Below are 20,173 nucleotides of genomic sequence, written 5' to 3'. Positions count from 1 at the left end.
ACACTTAACCAGCATGGCTACCACAGCATTCTACAGCGATACGCCATCCCATCTGGTTTGGGCTTAGTGGGACTATCATTTGTTTTTCAACAGGACAATGACCCAACACACCTCCAGGCTGTGTAAGGGCTATTTTACCAAGAAGGAGAGTGATGGAGTGCTGCATCAGATGACCTGGCCTCCACAATCCCCTGACCTCAACCCAATTGAGATGCTTTGGGATGAGTCGGAACGCAGAGTGAAGGAAAAGCAGCCAACAAGGTGCTCAGCATATGTGGGAACTCCTTCAAGACTGTTGGAAAAGCATTCCAGGTGAAGCTGGTTGAGAGAATGCCAAGAGTGTGCAAAGCTGTCATCAATGCAAAGGGTGGCTATTTGAAGAATCTCAAATATAAAATAATATTTTGATTTGTTTAACACTTTTTTTGTTTACTACATGATTCCATATGTGTTATTTCATAGTTTTGATGTCTTCACTATTATTCTACAATGTAGAAAATAGTAAAAATAAAGAAAAACCCTTGAATGAGTAGGTCTGTCCAAACTATTGACTGGTACTGTATATATATACAGTGGGGGAAAAAAGTATTTAGTCAGCCACCAATTGTGCAAGTTCTCCCACTTAAAAAGATGAGAGAGGCCTGTAATTTTCATCATAGGTACACGTCAACTATGACAGACAAAATGAGAAAAGAAATTCCAGAAAATCACATTGTAGGATTTTTTATGAATTTATTTGCAAATTATGGTGGAAAATAAGTATTTGGTCAATAACAAAAGTTTCTCAATACTTTGTTATCTACCCTTTGTTGGCAATGACACAGGTCAAACGTTTTCTGTAAGTCTTCACAAGGTTTTCACACACTGTTGCTGGTATTTTGGCCCATTCCTCCATGCAGATCTCCTCTAGAGCAGTGATGTTTTGGGGCTGTCGCTGGGCAACACGGATTTTCAACTCCCTCCAAAGATTTTCTATGGGGTTGAGATCTGGAGACTGGCTAGGCCACTCCAGGACCTTGAAATGCTTCTTACGAAGCCACTCCTTCGTTGCCCGGGCGGTGTGATTGGGATAATTGTCATGCTGAAAGACCCAGCCACGTTTCATCTTCAATGCCCTTGCTGATGGAAGGAGGTTTTCACTCAAAATCTCACAATACATGGCCCCATTCATTCTTTCCTTTACACAGATCAGTCGTCCTGGTCCCTTTGCAGAAAAACAGCCCCAAAGCATGATGTTTCCACCCCCATGCTTCACAGTAGGTATGGTGTTCTTTGGATGCAACTCAGCATTCTTTGTCCTCCAAACACGACGAGTTGAGTTTTTACCAAAAAGTTCTATTTTGGTTTCATCTGACCATATGACATTCTCCCAATCCTCTTCTGGATCATCCAAATGCACTCTAGCAAACTTCAGACGGGTCTGGACATGTACTGGCTTAAGCAGGGGGACACAGCAGGATTTGAGTCCCTGGCGGCGTAGTGTGTTACTGATGGTAGGCTTTGTTACTTTGGTCCCAGCTCTCTGCAGGTCATTCACTAGGTCCCCCCGTGTGGTTCTGGGATTTTTGCTCACAGTTCTTGTGATCATTTTGACCCCACGGGGTGAGATCTTGCGTGGAGTCCCAGATCGAGGGAGATTATCAATGGTCTTGTATGTCTTCCATTTCCTAATAATTGCTCCCACAATTGATTTCTTCAAACCAAGCTGCTTACCTATTGCAGATTCTGTCTTCCCAGCCTGGTGCAGGTCTACAATTTTGTTTCTGGTGTCCTTTGACAGCTCTTTGGTCTTGGCCATAGTGCAGTTTGGAGTGTGACTGTTTGAGGTTGTGGACAGGTGTATTTTATACTGATAACAAGTTCAAACAGGGGCCATTAATACAGGTAACGAGTGGAGGACAGAGGAGCCTCTTAAAGAAGAAGTTACAGGTCTGTGAGAGCCAGAAATCTTGCTTGTTTGTAGGTGACCAAATACTTATTTTCCACCATAATTTGCAAATAAATTCATTAAAAATCCTACAATGTGATTTTCTGGAGAGAAAAAAATCTCAATTTGTCTGACATAGTTGACGTGTACCTATGATGAAAATTACAGGCCTCTCTCATCTTTTTAAGTGGGAGAACTTGCACAATTGGTGGCTGACTAAATACTTTTTTCCCCCACTGTAGGAGCAAAGCAGGAAGTGAACCCATCAATATGTGCTGTGATTTGTTGATTTCAACTCAACTGACGTCACAAACAATACGTTCCATTGCATGAGCCACAGAAGTTGACATCCCATTTGAATGAACATTCTACATTACCATGGAAATTATTGCATCATAATACCAGGAAGCCATTGCGAGTGTACCCCTGAGTTTACCACTCAAATTGCCATGGTTAGAGGTTCCAAGCCCGTTCTATTCATTCATTCTATTTCTATGTGACTCAACTGCACGAATGCCTGGTCGTCCCCCGTCTTTAAAATATTATACAAAATTATACGGTTATGACGGTTATTTTATTTTCATGCCGGTCTTCATCTAAAGCCGTCAGTTACACGGTTATATGGTAATTGTGACAGCCCTACTCACGGGGATAGGCGGCACTGGTCCTTATTCCACTTGTGTAATAACAAAAAATGCTATGCGCATTGGAAATACAAATCAATCACAGATCAACTACAGTTGAAGTCGGAAGTTTACATACACTCAATTAGTATTTGGTAGCATTGCCTTTTAAATTGTTTAACTTGGGTCAAACATTTCGGGTAGCCTTCCACAAGCTTCCCACAATAAATTGGGTGAATTTTGGCCCATTCCTCCTGACAGAGCTGGTGAAGTCGGAAGTTTACATACACTTAGGTTGGAGTCATTAAAACTTGTTTTTCAACCACTCCACACATTTCTTGTTAACAAACTATAGTTTTGGCAAGTCGGTTAGGACATCTACTTTGTGCATGACATAAGTAATTTTTCCAACAATTGTTTACAGACAGATTATTTCACTTATAATTCACTGTATCACAAATCCAGTGGGTCAGAACTTTACATACACTAAGTTGACAGTGCCTTTCAACAGCTTGGAAAATTCCAGAAAATTATGTCATGGCTTTAGAAGCTTTTGATAGGCTGATTGACATAATTTGAGTCAATTGGAGGTGTACCTGTGGATGTATTTCAAGGCCTACCTTCAAACTCAGTGCCTCTTTGCTTGACATCATAGGAAAATCAAAAGAAATCAGCCAAGACCTCAGAAAAAAAATGGTAGACCTCCACAAGTCTGGTTCATCATTGGGAGCAATTTCCAAACGCCTGAAGGTACCACGTTCATCTGTACAAACAATTGTACGCAAGTATAAACACCATGGGACAACGCATCCGTCATACCGCTCAGGAAGGAGACGCGTTCTGTCTCCTAGAGATGAATATACTTTGGTGCGAAAAGTGGAAATCAATCCCAGAACAACAGCAAAGGACCTTGTGAAGATGCTGGAGGAAACAGGTACAAACATAACCTGAAAGGCCGCTCAGCAAGGAAGAAGCTACTGCTCCAAAACCGCCATTAAAAAGCCAGACTACGGTTTGCAACTACACATGGGACATAGATCATACTTTTGTGGATATATTGAAGCAACATCTCAAGACATCAGTCAGGAAGTTAAAGCTTGGTCGCAAATGGGTCTTCCAAATGGACAATGACCCCAAGCATACTTCCAAAGTTGTGGCAAAATGGCTTAAGGACAACAAAGTCAAGGTATTGGAGTGGCCATCACAAAGCCCTGACCTCAATCCTATAGACAATTTGTGGGCAGAACTGAAAAAGTGTGTGCGAGCAAGGAGGCCTACAAACCTGACTCAGTTACACCAGCTCTGTCAGGAGGAATGGGCCAAAATTCACCCAATTTATTGTGGGAAGCTTGTGGAAAGCTACCCGAAACGTTTGACACAAGTTAAACAATTAAAAGGCAATGCTACCAAATACTAATCGAGTGTATGTCAACTTCTGACCCACTGGGAATGTGATGAAATAAATCAAAGCTGAAATAAAATATTCTGACATTTCACATTCTTAAAATAAAGTGGTGATCCTAACTGACCTAAGACAGGGAATTCTTACTAGGATTAAATGTCAGGAATTGTGAAAAACTGAGTTTAAATGTATTTGGCTAAGGTGTATGTAAACTGTATGTAACACCATGATGTTACAATGGCCTTACTCAAATCAGTCTAGCAGTACTACAGACGTATGAGAGTAACATTTGAAATAATAGAATGTGTCTCTCTCGTCAGGCTGGAGTGTGTGTCCAGGGAAGTGAATCCCCAGGTGTTCTTCTGCTGCTGTGAGGGGAACTACTGCAACGAGGGGTTCACACACCTTCCTGACCTCATCGCCGCTGGCAACAGGGGTGAGTGGACATGACCTTTGAACCCCATTCTTTAAAAAAAAAACTGACTGACTGACTGGTTGATTGACCTGTGATCTCTTCTCCTCCCAAGTGAAAATCCGTCCCCCTCCCAGAGTGCCGTCTCTGTTGAATATCCTGGTATACAGTCTGCTAGCTCTGTGTGTTCTGTCTCTGGCCCTGCTACTGGCTCTGTGGATGTACCGAAACCGAAAATCACCCTACGGACATGTTGACATCAGTGAGGTGAGACCACTCCACTTCAACTAGTGCTGATCTAGGATCACGTCCCCCAGGGACCATATCATCTGCTCTAGGATCACGTCCCCCAGGGACCATATCATCTGCTCTAGGATCACGTCCCCCAGGGACCATATCATCTGCTTTAGGATCAGGTTCCCCTGTGACCATATCATCTGCTCTAGGATCACGTCCCCCAGGGACCATATCATCTGCTCTAGGATCACGTCCCCCAGGGACCATATCATCTGCTCTAGGATCACGTCCCCCAGGGACCATATCATCTGCTCTAGGATCACGTCCCCCAGGGACCATATCATCTGCTCTAGGATCACGTCCCCCGGGGACCATATCATCTGCTTTAGGATCACGTCCCCCAGGGACCATATCATCTGCTCTAGGATCACGTCCCCCAGGGACCATATCATCTGCTCTAGGATCAGGTTCCCCTGTGACCATATCATCTGCTCTAGGATCACGTCCCCCAGGGACCATATCATCTGCTCTAGGATCAGGTTCCCCAGGGACCATATCATCTGCTCTAGGATCACGTCCCCCAGGGACCATATCATCTGCTTTAGGATCACGTCCCCCAGGGACCATATCATCTGCTTTAGGATCACGTCCCCCAGGGACCATATCATCTGCTCTAGGATCACGTCCCCCAGGGACCATATCATCTGCTCTAGGATCACGTCCCCCGGGGACCATATCATCTGCACTAGGATCACGTCCCCCAGGGACCATATCATCTGCTTTAGGATCACGTCCCCCAGGGACCATATCATCTGCTCTAGGATCACGTCCCCCAGGGACCATATCATCTGCTTTAGGATCACGTCCCCCAGGGACCATATCATCTGCTCTAGGATCACGTCCCCCAGGGACCATATCATCTGCTTTAGGATCACGTCCCCCAGGGACCATATCATCTGATTTTGGATAATCTGATCTTGGATCAGGTCCCCCTGTGACCATATCATCTGCACTAGGATCACATCCCCCAGGGACCATATCATCTGAAAGGGAATTCTTTATTCATTATGATCCTATATCAGCACAAACAAGACAGTTTCATTAAAAAAGGTTGTGTTTACACAGGCAGCCCAATTCTGATGTCTTGCATAATTATTGGCAAAAGATCTGATTTTGTTAAAAGAACAATTATTGGCAAAGGATCACAGCCAAACACCTACACATAAAGAAGGTCAAGGAAAGTATCAGAGAATTGATGGAATGTGATATGGAATTGATGGAATGTGATATGGAATTGATGGAATGTGATATGGAATTGATGGAATGTGATATGGAATTGATGGAATGTGATATGGAATTGATGGAATGTGATATGGAATTGTTCATCAGGTTGTAGAGCTTTCTCCCTCTCTCTGTCTGTGTGTCAGGACCCCGGGCAAACCCCTCCCTCTCCCATGGTGGGGCTGAAGCCTCTGCAGTTACTGGAGGTGAAGGCTAGGGGGCGCTTTGGCTGTGTGTGGAAGGCCCAACTGATGAGTGAATATGTGGCTGTGAAGATCTTCCCTGTTCAGGTAAGAGAGTCTGGGGTTTATGAGATTTGACGATACTGTATTGCTGTGGAGGAAACCATGTTCCATCTGCAGAAGTACAGTTGCTAGTTACAGAGATTTTGTATATATTATTGCTTGTTTTCTGTGTAGACCTACAAAACATAAAAATCAGACCACGTTTCAAGCACAGTTGAGGATGTACCATCACTCCTATGAACAATGTGAATCATTAGGGAAGGGGTATACCTAGTCAGTTTTTCAACTGAATGCATTCAACCAAAATATGTCTTCCACATTTAACCCAACCCCTCTGAATCAGACGTCCACATCATCGGTGCCCAGGGAACAGTTGTTGTTCGGGGTTAACTGCCTTGCTCAAGGGCAGAACGGCAGATTTTTCCACCTTGCCGGGTCGGGATTTGAACCAGCAACCTTTCCGTTACTGGCCTAACGCTCTTAACCGCTAGGCTACCTGATGTACCTTCCCTCCTGAGATGTGTGCAAACCTGGTGGCCAACTACAAGAAACGTCTGACCTCTGTGATTGCCAACAAGGGTTTTGCCACCAAGTACTAAGTCATGTTTTGCAGAGGGGTCAAATACTTATTTCCCTCATGCAAATCAATTTATAACATTTTTGACATTAGTTTTTCTGGATTTTGTTGTTGTTATTCTGTCTCTCACTGTTCAAATAAACCTACCATTAAAATTATAGACTGATCATGTCTTTGTCAGTGGGCAAACGTACAAAATCAGCAGGGGATCAAATACTTTTTTCCCTTCACTGTAGGTGCTGTATTGCGATTCGACACTGTGATTGTATTGTTATTTGATGTTCCTGACATATTGCTCACAATATGTCTGCTGCAGAGACGAGAGAGAGTGTGGGAACATGAGTTTTGATCAGTCATGGAAATAAAAGATAGAGAAACAAGCTATAGGAAGAAAAATAATGGAATTCTGGCGCAGGCACAGCTGACTAGCGCTAGCTAACACTGCCTAGCAAAAAAAAAATTGTATTTTTTTTACAAATCGATACTTGGAGTCAAAGTATCTATTATATTATACTATTGGCCAAAATAATATTGCGATATGTAACTGTATCAATGTTTTCCAATCACTATTACCTTTTTATGATCCATTCTGGTTCAGTGAATTCAGATTATTGTAAAAAATGACCCCGACCTATATATCTGAACTGTTATATTTGTGCAGGACAAGCAGTCGTGGCAGAAAGAGAAAGATATCTTCCTGACTCCTGGTATGAGACACGAGAACCTGCTCCGTTACATCGCTGCAGAGAAACATGGCAGCAACCTCGAGACTGAGTTCTGGCTCATCATGGAGTTCCACGAACGGGTGAGAAATACAGCCAATCAATCAATCGATCAATAATCAATCTATTTTTCAATCAATTAATCTGTCAAATTATAGAAGGGCATGTTGTGTTCATATTGTGGTCTATTCCAGTTTGTCATGTAAGCCATAGTGAAAACCTCCTTTTCCAAGCTCAGTTTAACCATTTGTGTGTGTGTGTACGTGTGTGTGTGTGTGTGTGCGCGTGTTTTTGTGCGTGTGATTCTGTGTGTGTGTGTGTTTCTGTGCGTGTGTTTCTGTGTGTGAGTGTGTGTGCGCGTGTTTCTGTGTGTGTGTGTGTGTGCGCGTGTTTCTGTGTGTGTGTGTGTGTGCGCGTGTTTCTGTGTGTGTGATTCTGTGTGTGTGTGTGCGCGTGTTTCTGTGCGTGTGATTCTGTGTGTGTGTGTGTGTGTGTGTGTGTGTGTGTGTGTGTGTGTGTGTGTGTGTGTGTGTGTGTGTGTGTGTGTGTGTGTGTGTGCGCGTGTTTCTGTGCGTGTGATTGTGTGTGTGTGTGTGTGTGTGTGTGTGTGTGCGCGTGTTTCTGTGTGTGTGATTCTGTGTGTGTGTGTGTGTGTGCGCGTGTTTCTGTGTGTGTGATTCTGTGTGTGCGTGTGTTTCTGTGTGTGTGATTGTGTGTGTGTGTCTACAGGGTTCGTTGACTGACCACCTGAAGGGCAGTACAGTGACCTGGTCTGAAATGTGTCATATTGCTGAGACCATGTCCCGTGGTCTGGCTTACCTCCATGAAGACACACCCATCAAGGCAGAAGGTTCCAAACCCACCATCGCACACAGGTAACATCAGGTGTTCAGTAACTAACCTGGTTAGATAAACATCAGAACATGTTAGGACTACAGGTTAATGTTGTCTGTGTTGTTTCTCATAGAGATAGATAGAGGATTGAGGCTATCTCCATTTTAAAGTAGTCCATTTTCTTCTTCTTTTGAGTTTGGAAAAAATTGTGACGCTTATATTGGTGATTTACCGCCACCTGAAGTGCTGGAGGACTAAACCAAATCTTGTGTGTCATTCATTTATTGTGGCCACTAGATGGCGGTGATGTAGCTTAAACACATTTACATACCATGGGCAACCCAGTTTGAAAAAGAAGACAATGCTCTCTGATCATTGCCTGATCGCTCCCAACCCATAGGAATCCACACCCAGTGGACTACTTTAAAATGGTGTAAGGCCTCCATGGCAGAGTCCATTCTAAAGGGGAAATATCCATCTCTCTACCTCTGTGTCTCTCTACATTGGTTCTGTCCTCTTGTGGTCTTGCTCATCTCTTCAATTGGTAAAACTGAATCTAATGGAGGATAAGCCACTGTTGTTCATTAGTGGTTGATAGGCTCCATGAGGCCATTTCCAGATTTAATAAGCATGTTATGAAGGTAGATATGTTAAAGTCAACTCACTTTGTTATGAACTGTATTTCCCAGGGACTTTAAGAGTAAGAATGTGATGCTGAGGGATGATTTGACAGCAATCATTGGCGACTTTGGTCTGGCGGTCAGGTTTGAACCGGGGAAACCTCCAGGAGACACCCACGGACAGGTAGACACACACACACACACACACACACACCCACACACACACACACAGGTTTAACTCTTACTTGACTTTTTTCTTTCTCTCTCCGTCTCTCGCTCTCCCCCCTCTCTCTCACTCTCCCCATTTATCTCACTCTCCCCCTTTCTCTCTCGCTCCTCTCGCTCTCCCCATTTCTCTCTCTCCCCTCTCTCTCTCCCCCTTTCTCTCTCTCTCCCCCTCTGTCTTTCGCTCCCCCTTTCTCTGTCTTTCTCGCTCTCCCCCTTTCTCTCGCTCTCCCCCTTTCTCTCGCTCTCCCCCTTTCTCTCTCTCTCCCCCCTTGTCTCTCGCTCCCCCTTTCTCTGTCTTCCTCTCTCGCTCTGCCCCCTCTCTCTCTCTCTTTCTCCCCCTCTCTCTCTCCCCCTCTCTCTCTCTCCCTCTCTCGCTCTCCCCCCTCTCTCTCGCTCTGCCCCCTCTCTCTCACTCTCCCCATTTATCTCACTCTCCCCCTTTCTCTCTCGCTCCTCTCGCTCTCCCCATTTCTCTCTCTCCCCTCTCTCTCTCCCCCTTTCTCTCTCTCTCCCCCTCTGTCTTTCGCTCCCCCTTTCTCTGTCTTTCTCGCTCTCCCCCTTTCTCTCGCTCTCCCCCTTTCTCTCGCTCTCCCCCTTTCTCTCTCTCTCCCCCCTTGTCTCTCGCTCCCCCTTTCTCTGTCTTTCTCTCTCTCTCCCCCCTCTCTCGCTCTCCCCCTTTCTCTCGCTCTCCCCCTTTCTCTCTCCCCCTCTCTTTCTCTCTCTCCCTCTTTCTCTCTCTCCCCCCTGTCTCTCTCTCCCCCTTTCTCTCTCTCTCTCTCTCCCCCGTTCTCTCTCTCCCCCTTTCTCTCTCCCCCCTCTCACTCTCCCCGCTCTCCCCCTTTCTCTCTCTCTCCCCCCTTGTCTCTCGCTCCCCCTTTCTCTGTCTTTCTCTCTCTCTCCCCCCTCTCTCGCTCTCCCCCTTTCTCTCGCTCTCCCCCTTTCTCTCTCCCCCTCTCTTTCTCTCTCTCCCTCTTTCTCTCTCTCCCCCCTCTGTCTCTCTCTCCCCCTTTCTCTCTCTCTCTCTCTCCCCCGTTCTCTCTCTCCCCCTTTCTCTCTCCCCCCTCTCACTCTCCCCGCTCTCCCCCTTTCTCTCTCTATCCCCCCTTTGTCTCTCTCTCCCCCTTTCTCTATCTCTCCCCCCTCTCTCGCGCTCTCTCTCTCCCCCCTTTCTCTCTCACTCTCCCCCCTATCTCTCTCTCTCTCCCCCTTTCTCTCCCCCCTTTCTCTCTCTCTCTCCCCCCTCTCTCTCTCTCCTCCTTTCTCTCTCTCCCCCCTTTCTCTCCCCCCTCTCCCTCTCTCTCTCCCTCCTCCAGGTGGGTACGTGGCGATACATGGCCCCTGAGGTTCTAGAGGGGGCTATAACCTTCCAGAGAGACTCCTTCCTGAGGATCGATATGTACGCCATGGGGTTGGTTCTGTGGGAACTGGTGTCACGATGCACTGCCACAAACGGTGACAATTACTGCTGTGTGTGTGCGTGCATGTAAACCCTTAGTAAACCTTTAGTAAACGCCTTATAAACCCTTAGTAAACCTTTAGTAAACTCCTTATCAACCCTTAGTAAACCTTTAGTAAACGCCTTATAAACCCTTAGTAAACCTTTAGTAAACTCCTTATCAACCCTTAGTAAACTCCTTAGTAAACCCTTAGTAAACCTTTGGTAAACTCCTTATAAACCCTTAGTAAACCTTTAGTAAACGCCTTATAAACCCTTAGTAAACCTTTAGTAAACTCCTTATCAACCCTTAGTAAACTCCTTAGTAAACCCTTAGTAAACCTTTAGTAAACTCCTTAGTAAACCCTTAGTAAACTCCTTATAAACCCTTAGTAAACTCCTTGTAAACCCTTAGTAAACTCCTTGTAAACCCTTAGTAAACTCCTTATAAATGCTTAGTAAACTCCTTATAAACTCCTTAGTAAACTCCTTATAAACCCTTAGTAAACTCCTTATAAACCCTTAGTAAACTCCTTAGTAAGCTCCTTATAAACCCTTAGTAAACCCTTAGTAAACTCCTTATAAACCCTTAGTAAACTCCTTATAAACCCTTAGTAAATTCCTTGTAAACCCTTAGTAAACTCCTTGTAAACCCTTAGTAAACTTCTTATAAACCCTTAGTAAACTCCTTATAAACCCTTAGTAAACTCCTTATAAACCCTTAGTAAACCATTATAAACCCTTAGTAAACTCCTTGTAAACCTTTAGTAAACTCATTGTAAAACCTTAGTAAACTCCTTGTAAACCCTTAGTAAACACTTAGTAAACTCCTTGTAAACCCTTAGTAAACTCCTTATAAACCCTTAGTAAACTCCTTATAAACCCGTTGTAAACCTTATAAACCCTTAGTAAACTCCTTATAAACCCTTAGTAAACTCCTTATAAACCCTTAGTAAACTCCTTATAAACCCTTAGTAAACTCCTTGTAAACCCTTAGTAAACTCCTTGTAAACCCTTAGTAAACTCATTGTAAACCCTTAGTAAACACTTAGTAAACTCCTTATAAACCCTTGTAAACCCTTAGTAAACTCCTTATGAACCCTTAGTAAACTCCTTATAAACCCGTTGTAAACTCCTTATAAACCCTTAGTAAACTCCTTATAAACTCTTAGTAAACTCCTTGTAAACCCTTAGTAAACTCCTTATAAACCCTTCGTAAACTCCTTTGTAAACCCTTAGTAAACCCTTAGTAAACTCCTTATAAACCCTTAGTAAACTCCTTAGTAAACCCTTAGTAAACTCCTTATAAACCCTTAGTAAACTCCTTATGAACCCTTAGTAAACTCCTTATAAACCCTGAGTAAACTCCTTGTAAACCCTTAGTAAACTCCTTATAAACCCTTAGTAAACTCCTTGTAAACCCTTAGTAAACTCCTTGTAAACCCTTAGTAAACTCATTGTAAACCCTTAGTAAACACTTAGTAAACTCCTTATAAACCCTTGTAAACCCTTAGTAAACTCCTTATGAACCCTTAGTAAACTCCTTATAAACCCGTTGTAAACTCCTTATAAACCCTTAGTAAACTCCTTATAAACTCTTAGTAAACTCCTTGTAAACCCTTAGTAAACTCCTTATAAACCCTTCGTAAACTCCTTTGTAAACCCTTAGTAAACCCTTAGTAAACTCCTTATAAACCCTTAGTAAACTCCTTAGTAAACCCTTAGTAAACTCCTTATAAACCCTTAGTAAACTCCTTATGAACCCTTAGTAAACTCCTTATAAACCCTGAGTAAACTCCTTGTAAACCCTTAGTAAACTCCTTATAAACCCTTAGTAAACTCCTTGTAAACCCGTAGTAAACTCCTTGTAAACCCTTAGTAAACTCCTTATAAACCCTTCGTAAACTCCTTTGTAAACCCTTAGTAAACCCGTAGTAAACTCCTTGTAAACCCTTAGTAAACTCCTTATAAATCCTTAGTAAACTCCTTATAAATCCTTAGTAAACTCCTTATACACCCTTAGTAAACCCTTAATAAACTCCTTATAAACCCTTAGTAAACCCTTAATAAACTCCTTATAAACCCTTAGTAAACTCCTTATAAACTCTTAGTAAACCCTTAGTAAACTCCTTATAAACCCTTAGTAAACTCCTTGTAAACCCTTAGTAAACTCATTATAAACCCGTAGTAAACTCCTTATAAACCCTTAGTAAACTCCATATAAACCCTTAGTAAACTCCTTATAAACCATTAGTAAACTCATTATAAACCCTTTGTAAACCCTTATAAACCCTTAGTAAGCTCCTTAGTAAACCCCTTAGTAAACTCCTTATAAACCCTTAGTAATCTCCTTAGTAAACTCCTTATAAACCATTAGTAAACTCCTTATAAACCCTCAGTAAACTCCTTATAAACCCTTAGTAAACTCCATATAAACCCTTAGTAAACTCCTTATAAACCATTAGTAAACTCCTTATAAACCCTTAGTAAACTCCTTATAAACCCTCAGTAAACTCCTTGTAAACCCTTAGTAAACCCTTAGTAAACTCCTGAGTAAACTCCTTATAAACCCTTAGTAAACTCCTTATAAACCCTCAGTAAACTCCTTGTAAACCCTTAGTAAACTCATTATAAACCCTTAGTAAACTCATTGTAAACCCTTAGTAAACTCCTTATAAACCCTTAGTAAACCCTTAGTAAACTCCTTATAAACCTTAGTAAACTCCTTATAAACCCTTAGTAAACTCCTTGTAAACCCTTAGTAAACCCTTAGTAAACTCCTTATAAACCTTAGTAAACTCCTTATAAACCCTTAGTAAACTCCTTGTAAACCCTTAGTAAACTCCTTGTATACCCTTAGTAAACTCATTTTAATCCCTTAGTAAACCCTTAGTAAACTACTTGTAAACCCTTAGTAAACTCATTGTAAACCCTTAGTAAACTCCTTATAAACCCTTAGTAAACTCCTTATACACCCTTAGTAAACCCTTAATAAACTCCTTATAAACCCTTTGTAAACTCCTTATAAACCTTTAGTAAACTCCTTATAAACCCTTAGTAAACCCTTAATAAACTCCTTATAAACCCTTAGTAAACTCCTTATAAACTCTTAGTAAACCCTTAGTAAACTCCTTATAAACCCTTAGTAAACTCCTTGTAAACCCTTAGTAAACTCATTATAAACCCTTTGTAAACCCTTATAAACCCTTAGTAAGCCCCTTAGTAAACCCCTTAGTAAACTCCTTATAAACCCTTAGTAATCTCCTTAGTAAACTCCTTATAAACCATTAGTAAACTCCTTATAAACCCTCAGTAAACTCCTTATAAACCCTTAGTAAACTCCATATAAACCCTTAGTAAACTCCTTATAAACCATTAGTAAACTCCTTATAAACCCTTAGTAAACTCCTTGTAAACCCTTAGTAAACTCCTTATAAACCCTTAGTAAACTCCTTGTAAACCCTTAGTAAACTCATTATAAACCCTTTGTAAACCCTTATAAACCCTTAGTAAGCTCCTTAGTAAACCCCTTAGTAAACTCCTTATAAACCCTTAGTAATCTCCTTAGTAAACTCCTTATAAACCCTTAGTAAACTCCTTATAAACCCTTAGTAAACTCCATATAAACCCTTAGTAAACTCCTTATAAACCCTTAGTAAACTCCTTATAAACCCTTAGTAAACTCATTGTAAACCCTTAGTAAACCCTTAGTAAACTCCTGAGTAAACTCCTTATAAACCCTTAGTAAACTCCTTATAAACCCTTAGTAAACTCCTTGTAAACCCTTAGTAAACTCCTTGTATACCCTTAGTAAACTCCTTGTAAACCCTTAGTAAACTCATTATAAACCCTTAGTAAACCCTTAGTAAACTCCTTATAAACCCTTAGTAAACTCCTTATAAACCCTTAGTAAACTCCTTGTAAACCCTTAGTAAACTCCTTGTAAACCCTTAGTAAACTCCTTGTAAACCCTTAGTAAACTCATTATAAACCCTTAGTAAACTCCTTATAAACCCTTAGTAAGCTCCTTATTAAGCTCATTATAAACCCTTAGTAAACTCCTTATAAACTCTTAGTAAACTCCTTAGTAAACTCCTTGTAAACCCTTAGTAAACTCATTATAAACCCTTAGTAAACTCATTATAAACCCTTAGTAAGCTCCTTAGTAAACCCCTTAGTAAACTCCTTATAAACCCTTAGTAATCTCCTTAGTAAACTCCTTATAAACCCTTAGTAAACTCCTTATAAACCCTTAGTAAACTCCTTATAAACCCTTAGTAAACTCCTTGTAAACCCTTAGTAAACTCCTTGTAAACCCTTAGTAAACTCCTTGTAAACCCTTAGTAAACTCCATGTAAACCCTTAGTAAACTCCTTATAAACCCTTAGTAAACTCCTTATAAACCCTTAGTAAACTCCTTATAAACCCTTAGTAAACTCCTTATAAACCCTTAGTAAACTCCTTATAAACCCTTAGTAAACTCCTTATAAACCCTTAGTAAACTCCTTATAAACCCTTAGTAAACTCCTTGTAAACCCTTAGTAAACTCCTTTATAAACCCTTAGTAAACTCCTTATAAACCCTTAGTAAACTCCTTATAAACCCTTAGTAAACTCCTTATAAACCCGTAGTAAACTCCTTATAAACCCTTAGTAAACCCTTAGTAAACTCCTTGTAAAAGCTGACTTAATATAAAGTGTTCCTCTGTCTCCGGTAGTGGGGGGAGTACAGCCCCTTAACAAAGGGTACCTTCATGTAAAACGTGTTGTGTTGTTGTGGTCTCAGGCTTCCGTTATAACCCCTTTATAACATGTTATGTTGTTGTACATGCTACCGTTACAACCCCTTTATAACATGTTATGTTGTTGTCTCAGGTACCGTAGGGGAGTACATGCTACCGTTACAACCCCTTTATAACATGTTATGTCGTTGTACATGCTACCGTTACAACCCCTTTATAACATGTTATGTCGTTGTCTCAGGTACCGTAGGGGAGTACATGCTACCGTTTGAGGAGGAGATTGGCCAGCACACGTCTCTAGGGGACCTTCAGGATGTGGTGGTTCACAAGAAGATGAGACCGGTCTTCAAGGACACCTGGCTCAAACACCCTGTGAGTTACACTGGAGTTACACTGGAAGAGAATCCACTCAGGGGTATAGTGCACCAGAGCGTCAAGCCGCCATTTTCACAATGGTGCCTGTTTTAGTAAAGTTCGATCAAACCAGAATTAATGTCTCGCAAGAACACAAAACGATGAATTAATATTCTACATAACAGAATCAATTATAATAGCGTAATGTCATTTTACTGTTTGACCAAAAACACCACCTCATTTGAAGGATGACCTGAATGTTCTCATGCGGCTAAAACAGTTCCTGGTTTGTCTACTCTATTGTGAATTGGATCTTCCTACTTTGGTATTTGAGGGTATTAAAAATAGAAACATTTCTTGAGACAATATGTGTGGGCCTAGGCAGACGTTGCAATTGGAGGATGCATTTTATGCATATTCTATATATCGATATTCAGTAGGCTACATCTGTCCTTACAAACTTTGAGAAATGATGACGTCATTTAAAAAATATATATATAGCGATCCGACACAACAACAAAAAAAATAGCACAACACCACTGAATACACTGGGATACAATACTGGGAGTGGACAGGAGCTAGTTTACAGGGGCACGGACAGGATAGAGGGTTATGTGGTGGAGAGCTGAGAGTTGATCTGACCAGGATAGAGGGTTATGTGGTGGAGAGCTGAGAGTTGATCTGACCAGGATGGAGGGTTATGTGGTGGAGAGCTGAGAGTTGATCTGACCAGGATAGAGGGTTATGTGGTGGAGAGCTGAGAGTTGATCTGACCAGGATAGAGGGTTATGTGGTGGAGAGCTGAGAGTTGATCTGACCAGGATAGAGGGTTATGTGGTGGAGAGCTGAGAGTTGATCTGACCAGGATAGAGGGTTATGTGGTGGAGAGCTGAGAGTTGATCTGACCAGGATAGAGGGTTATGTGGTGGAGAGCTGAGAGTTGATCTGACCAGGATAGAGGGTTATGTGGTGGAGAGCTGAGAGTTGATCTGACCAGGATAGAGGGTTATGTGGTGGAGAGCTGAGAGTTGATCTGACCAGGATAGAGGGTTATGTGGTGGAGAGCTGAGAGTTGATCTGACCAGGATGGAGGGTTATGTGGTGGAGAGCTGAGAGTTGATCTGACCAGGATAGAGGGTTATGTGGTGGAGAGCTGAGAGTTGATCTGACCAGGATAGAGGGTTATGTGGTGGAGAGCTGAGAGTTGATCTGACCAGGATGGAGGGTTATGTGGTGGAGAGCTGAGAGTTGATCTGACCAGGATAGAGGGTTATGTGGTGGAGAGCTGAGAGTTGATCTGACCAGGATAGAGGGTTATGTGGTGGAGAGCTGAGAGTTGATCTGACCAGGATAGAGGGTTATGTGGTGGAGAGCTGAGAGTTGATCTGACCAGGATGGAGGGTTATGTGGTGGAGAGCTGAGAGTTGATCTGACCAGGATAGAGGGTTATGTGGTGGAGAGCTGAGAGTTGATCTGACCAGGATAGAGGGTTATGTGGTGGAGAGCTGAGAGTTGATCTGACCAGGATAGAGGGTTATGTGGTGGAGAGCTGAGAGTTGATCTGACCAGGGTGGAGGGTTATGTGGTGGAGAGCTGAGAGTTGATCTGACCAGGATAGAGGGTTATGTGGTGGAGAGCTGAGAGTTGATCTGACCAGGATAGAGGGTTATGTGGTGGAGAGCTGAGAGTTGATTTGACCAGGATAGAGGGTTATGTGGTGGAGAGCTGAGAGTTGATCTGACCAGGATAGAGGGTTATGTGGTGGAGAGCTGAGAGTTGATCTGACCAGGATAGAGGGTTATGTGGTGGAGAGCTGAGAGTTGATCTGACCAGGATGGAGGATGTGTTGTAGAGCTAAGAGTTGATCTGACCAGGATAGAGGGTTATGTGGTGGAGAGCTGAGAGTTGATCTGACCAGGATAGAGGGTTATGTGGTGGAGAGCTGAGAGTTGATCTGACCAGGATAGAGGGTTATGTGGTGGAGAGCTGAGAGTTGATCTGGACCAGGATAGAGGGTTATGTGGTGGAGAGCTGAGAGTTGATCTGACCAGGATGGAGGGTTATGTGGTGGAGAGCTGAGAGTTGATCTGACCAGGATAGAGGGTTATGTGGTGGAGAGCTGAGAGTTGATCTGGACCAGGATGGAGGGTTATGTGGTGGAGAGCTGAGAGTTGATCTGACCAGGATAGAGGGTTATGTGGTGGAGAGCTGAGAGTTGATCTGACCAGGATAGAGGGTTATGTGGTGGAGAGCTGAGAGTTGATCTGACCAGGATGGAGGATGTGTTGTAGAGCTGAGAGTTGATCTGACCAGGTTGGAGGATGTGTTGTAGGAGCTGAGAGTTGATCTGACCAGGATGGAGGATGTGTTGTAGAGCTAAGAGTTGATCTGACCAGGATGGAGGATGTGTTGTAGAGCTAAGAGTTGATCTGGACTAGGATGGAGGATGTGTTGTAGAGCTAAGAGTTGATCTGACCAGGATGGAGGATGTGTTGTAGAGCTAAGAGTTGATCTGACCAGGATGGAGGATGTGTTGTAGAGCTAAGAGTTGATCTGACCAGGATGGAGGATGTGTTGTGGGAGCTGAGAGTTGATCTGACCAGGATAGAGGATGTGTTGTAGAGCTAAGAGTTGATCTGACCAGGATAGAGGGTTATGTGGTGGAGAGCTGAGAGTTGATCTGACCAGCATAGAGGGTTATGTGGTGGAGAGCTGAGAGTTGATCTGACCAGGATGGAGGATGTGTTGTAGAGCTGAGAGTTGATCTGACCAGGTTGGAGGATGTGTTGTAGGAGCTGAGAGTTGATCTGACCAGGATGGAGGATGTGTTGTAGAGCTAAGAGTTGATCTGACCAGGATGGAGGATGTGTTGTAGAGCTAAGAGTTGATCTGGACTAGGATGGAGGATGTGTTGTAGAGCTAAGAGTTGATCTGACCAGGATGGAGGATGTGTTGTAGAGCTAAGAGTTGATCTGACCAGGATGGAGGATGTGTTGTAGAGCTAAGAGTTGATCTGACCAGGATGGAGGATGTGTTGTGGGAGCTGAGAGTTGATCTGACCAGGATAGAGGATGTGTTGTAGAGCTAAGAGTTGATCTGACCAGGATAGAGGGTTATGTGGTGGAGAGCTGAGAGTTGATCTGACCAGGATAGAGGGTTATGTGGTGGAGAGCTGAGAGTTGATCTGACCAGGATGGAGGATGTGTTGTAGAGCTGAGAGTTGATCTGACCAGGATGGAGGATGTGTTGTAGAGCTAAGAGTTGATCTGACCAGGATGGAGGATGTGTTGTAGAGCTAAGAGTTGATCTGACCAGGATGGAGGATGTGTTGTAGGAGCTGAGAGTTGATCTGACCAGGATGGAGGATGTGTTGTAGAGCTAAGAGTTGATCTGACCAGGATGGAGGATGTGTTGTAGAGCTAAGAGTTGATCTGACCAGGATGGAGGATGTGTTGTAGGAGCTGAGAGTTGATCTGACCAGTGTTTGATTCTAGCTTGAAATAGACTTACTATACAAGAAGTTAATGATTACATGTATAAGGAATGTGGGGAAAAAAAGTGGGGGAAAAAAGTATGTAGTCAGCCACCAATTGTGCAAGTTCTCCCACTTAAAAAGATGAGAGAGGCCTGTAATTTTCATCATAGGTACACGTCAACTATGACAGACAAAATGAGAAAAATCCAGAAAATCACATTGTAGGAATTTTTATGAATTTATTTACAAATTATGGTGGAAAATAAGTATTTGGTCAATAACAAAAGTTTCTCAATACTTTGTTATATACCCTTTGTTGGCAATGACACAGGTCAAACGTTTTCTGTAAGTCTTAACAAGGTTTTCACACACTGTTGCTGGTATTTTGGCCCATTCCTCCATGCAGATCTCCTCTAGAGCAGTGATGTTTTGGGGCTGTCGCTGGGCAACACAGACTTTCAACTCCCTCCAAAGATTTTCTATGGGGTTGAGATCTGGAGACTGGCTAGGCCACTCCAGGACCTTGAAATGCTTCTTACGAAGCCACTCCTTCGTTGCCCGGGCGGTGTGTTTGGGATCATTGTCATGCTGAAAGACCCAGCCACGTTTCATCTTCAATGCCCTTGCTGATGGAAGGAGGTTTTCACTCAAAATCTCACGATACATGGCCCCATTCATTCTTTCCTTTTACACGGATCAGTCGTCCTGGTCCCTTTGCAGAAAAACAGCCCCAAAGCATGATGTTTCCACCCCCATGCTTCACAGTAGGTATGGTGTTCTTTGGATGCAACTCAGCATTCTTTGTCCTCCAAACACGACGAGTTGAGTTTTTACCAAAAAGTTCTATTTTGGTTTCATCTGACCATATGACATTCTCCCAATCCTCTTCTGGATCATCCAAATGCACTCTAGCAAACTTCAGACGGGCCTGGACATGTACTGGCTTAAGCAGGGCACTGCAGGATCTGAGTCCCTGGCGGCGTAGTGTGTTACTGATGGTAGGCTTTGTTACTTTGGTCCCAGCTCTCTGCAGGTCATTCACTAGGTCCCCCCGTGTGGT

General features: G+C 42.9%; 1 protein-coding gene across 1 annotated transcript in view; it reads left to right on the top strand.

Moving 5' to 3' along the window:
- LOC311115060 (activin receptor type-2B-like) overlaps positions 1-20,173 on the top strand; it is a 36,826-nt gene that overhangs the window by 12,467 nt on the left and 4,186 nt on the right. Inside the window, exons 3-10 of the mRNA XM_084190272.1 lie at positions 4,273-4,388; positions 4,480-4,631; positions 6,029-6,172; positions 7,366-7,509; positions 8,156-8,301; positions 8,950-9,064; positions 10,422-10,560; positions 15,526-15,656. Coding sequence (XP_084046398.1) covers positions 4,273-4,388; positions 4,480-4,631; positions 6,029-6,172; positions 7,366-7,509; positions 8,156-8,301; positions 8,950-9,064; positions 10,422-10,560; positions 15,526-15,656 — 1,087 coding nt within the window. The remainder of the gene's footprint in view (positions 1-4,272; positions 4,389-4,479; positions 4,632-6,028; positions 6,173-7,365; positions 7,510-8,155; positions 8,302-8,949; positions 9,065-10,421; positions 10,561-15,525; positions 15,657-20,173) is intronic.

The sequence above is a fragment of the Coregonus lavaretus genome (genome assembly GCF_964263955.1).
Source record: "Coregonus lavaretus genome assembly, contig: HAP1_SCAFFOLD_321, whole genome shotgun sequence".
NCBI classification, from domain to species: domain Eukaryota; kingdom Metazoa; phylum Chordata; class Actinopteri; order Salmoniformes; family Salmonidae; genus Coregonus; species Coregonus lavaretus.
Note: the sequence above shows the minus strand (reverse complement) of the source record. Positions and strands in the feature narration are given on the sequence as shown.